Here is a 2,889-nt window from a genome sequence, read left to right on the forward strand (position 1 = left end):
CTGGGGGTTTCACCAGTTTATATGTTTACACAGATATTGTGGAGCACCAGATAGTTGGGGACGTCTATGTGCCTTTGCTACGCTGCGTACCTGTGCAAGGACAGAATAATGAGCGTGTCAATATTTGTTATGACAAGCCTCACTACATTCCTGTAAGCAAGCACCATGTTGACACCATCACTGTTGAGATAAAGACAGATCAGAACAAAAAAGTCCCATTTCGCTTTGGAAAGGTGATTGTGAAGCTTCACTTCCGGCCCAGGAGAACTCTGCATCTTTAAAAAAAAAAAAAAATGGTGATCGTAAAATCATATGGGGACCCAGCCCTTTACAGAAATTATTACAGAGCCCAGGCTGGAAATGGCCTTCCTGGATATCAGGGTGTCCCCCAAATGTATGGGGCAGGGCTTGGTGGGATTTTCAGAGGCCTTTTTCGAAAAGCTGTACCGCTTTTAAGAAGAGGCCTGGACATTATTAAACCTCACGCAAAAACAGCTTTTCGTAATATTGCCAAAGATGTTGCTGGCAAGGTGACTGAGGCAGTTCTAAATAGAGTGACACCTCCAAATCTGCAAGAAGGATCGGGTCTGATGTACATTAAAAGAAGGAAGGGGTTAAAAAGAAAAGCATCACAGGCGAGGCTGACAGGCCCTCCCCACCCCCTTAAAAGAAAAGTCCCACAAGAAAAGAAAACTCAGAAGCGGAGAGCTGTGCGAAAGCGACAGAGGGCTCTGGCTAAGAGGGACATCTTTTAAACCAGCATCATGGCCTTTATCCATTGTGGCTCTGAAGAGTGCACTAAATCTGAATTAGATTTATTCCACATTGGGCCTACTCAGACCAGTATTGAGAGAAGTGTGTTTATTGAGGTTCCCCCACTGACTGCTCTTACAGAATCTGCCCCACTTGACTTTTTCATTGCCGGGAATGGTGAGGACTATATGGATCTGAACAACACGCTCCTCTATTTGACCTGTAAAATAGTGAATGAAGATGGGTCAAACCTTGCAGAAGATGCCAAGGTAGGGCTGGTGAATTATCCAATAGCCTCCATTTTCAGTCAGGTTGATATTACTATAGCAGATCGTCTCGTCAGCCAGAGTAATAACTGTTATCCTTACCGATCATTCATTGAATCTGTGTTAAACTACAGCGATGACACTCTAGCAACTCAATTTTCTGCAGGCCTGTTTTATAAAGATACAGCTGGAGAGCATGAATCAGCTGAGCTGGATGGGGATAATGAAGGTTTTGTTAAAAGAGCAGCCCTGACGGCTGCAAGTAGAAAGATAGACTTGCTGGGCCATCTCCATGCTGACCTGTTTTTTCAAGAAAAGCTTTTGCTAAATGGCGTTGATGTGAAAATTAAACTCACCTGCAACAAAGATGCTTTCTGCTTAATGAGCGATGCTGCAGACAGGCAGTACAAACTGCAAATTCTATCAGCCTCCCTTTTTGTCAAAAAGGTGAGGGTGTCCCCTGGTGTCCGCCTGGGACACGCCGAAGGACTGTTGACTTCCAATGCCAAATATCCTGTGGATCGTGTGAGTATGAAAGTGTTCAGCATCCCGAGAGGCAGCCGCGTCTCTAATCAGGAGAACCTGTTTCTGGGACAATTACCTAAACAGGTGGTTATAGGCCTGGTGGACAATGATGCCTTTAGCGGTATTTACAACAAAAATCCGTTTAACTTTAAACATTATGATATTAATTTTGCGGCCCTTTACCTGGATGGAGAACAGAATCCAATGAAACCGTTTCAGCCCGATTTTCAAGAGGGAAACTGTGTGCGAGAGTATATGAGTTTGGTACAAACGGCGGGCAAGCATATGAAAGACAGGTCTCTTTTAATTAACCGTGAAGAATATGCAAGAGGTTACACACTTTTTGCATTTGACCTGACTCCAGATCAAGAAGGAGGTGACCACTACTCTTTGATTAAAACTGGAAACCTGAGGGCAGAGCTGCGTTTTGCCAGGCCCCTGCCAACCACTGTCAATATGGTTGTTTATGGAGTTTTTGACAATGTGATAGAAATAAATCAACGAAGAAATGTCTTGTTTGATTATATGTAACATGGATAGCCTGCAGTTAACCCGCATACTGACTTCTGACCCCTATACTCGGAAGAGCTTCTATGGAGTCTTCCCCTGTGACATGCTCCCCAGAAAGAAGCTGCTGCAAAGGCCCCTGAGCTTGGTCATAAACACCCATCCTCACAACCTTCCAGGAGAACATTGGCTTGCTATATACTTGACAGAAGAAAAAAATGGCGAATTTTTTGACTCCTACGGACACCCTCCAGACCACCCTCTGTTTCCTAAAACAATCATGAATTTTTTAAGAAAAAATGGCTACAAAACTGTGTTTCAGGGTCATCCAGTACAAGCCCCAGACTCTGTGGTTTGTGGATATCATTGTGTGTTTTTTCTGCAACAGCGCGGCAAGGGCCTGACATTTAAAAATATTCAAGACCTATATTCTCACAATTTGGAAAAAAACGATGAGATGGTTGTACAGTTTGTGAAAAAGAAGAAGAACTTGCCCAGGCTTGTCTCAGACATGTTCCAGACTACTCAGGGATGTGTATCCTGTAATGAATTTCACCACCGCATTTCCTAATAAACACACCCCCTCAGAGGGTTTTATTAAAACATAATCTGTGTCCTGGCTTTTATTTTCATTTTAAAAAAACACTCACAGACTATCAAATAGTTTAAAAAGAAGACTTTTATTTCTATTTCTTTTTCTAAAAAATAGCGGCGTTATAAAGTGAGCCAGGTACAAGCAGCATGCCGTTGTTTTTTAAAAGATCTGTGTGACAGTACAGGTGTAAGTGACAAAGAATCTTCAGGGTTCTTTAAACGGTTCAAAAGTTCTCTATTGGCA

At 42.8% G+C, this 2,889-nt stretch overlaps 1 protein-coding gene across 1 annotated transcript; it reads left to right on the forward strand.

The window, feature by feature from the left end:
• Positions 1-764: 764 nt before the first annotated feature.
• On the forward strand, positions 765-2,075 carry LOC149313800 (uncharacterized protein F54H12.2-like). The gene has a single exon (XM_089523035.1). It carries the CDS (start codon positions 765-767, stop codon positions 2,073-2,075), a length of 1,311 nt encoding a protein of 436 aa, XP_089379161.1.
• The last annotated feature ends 814 nt before the right edge of the window (positions 2,076-2,889 follow it).

This window comes from Sceloporus occidentalis, unplaced genomic scaffold (assembly GCF_023333645.1).
Source record: "Sceloporus occidentalis isolate IW3139 unplaced genomic scaffold, rSceOcc1.0.p SCAF_4, whole genome shotgun sequence".
In the NCBI taxonomy this organism is placed as follows: Eukaryota; Metazoa; Chordata; class Lepidosauria; order Squamata; family Phrynosomatidae; genus Sceloporus; species Sceloporus occidentalis.

Bases quoted from the DNA above. Each gene is read 5' to 3' on its own strand.
- LOC149313800 (XM_089523035.1), top strand. From the start codon at position 765: ATGGCCTTTATCCATTGTGGCTCTGAAGAGTGCACTAAATCTGAATTA.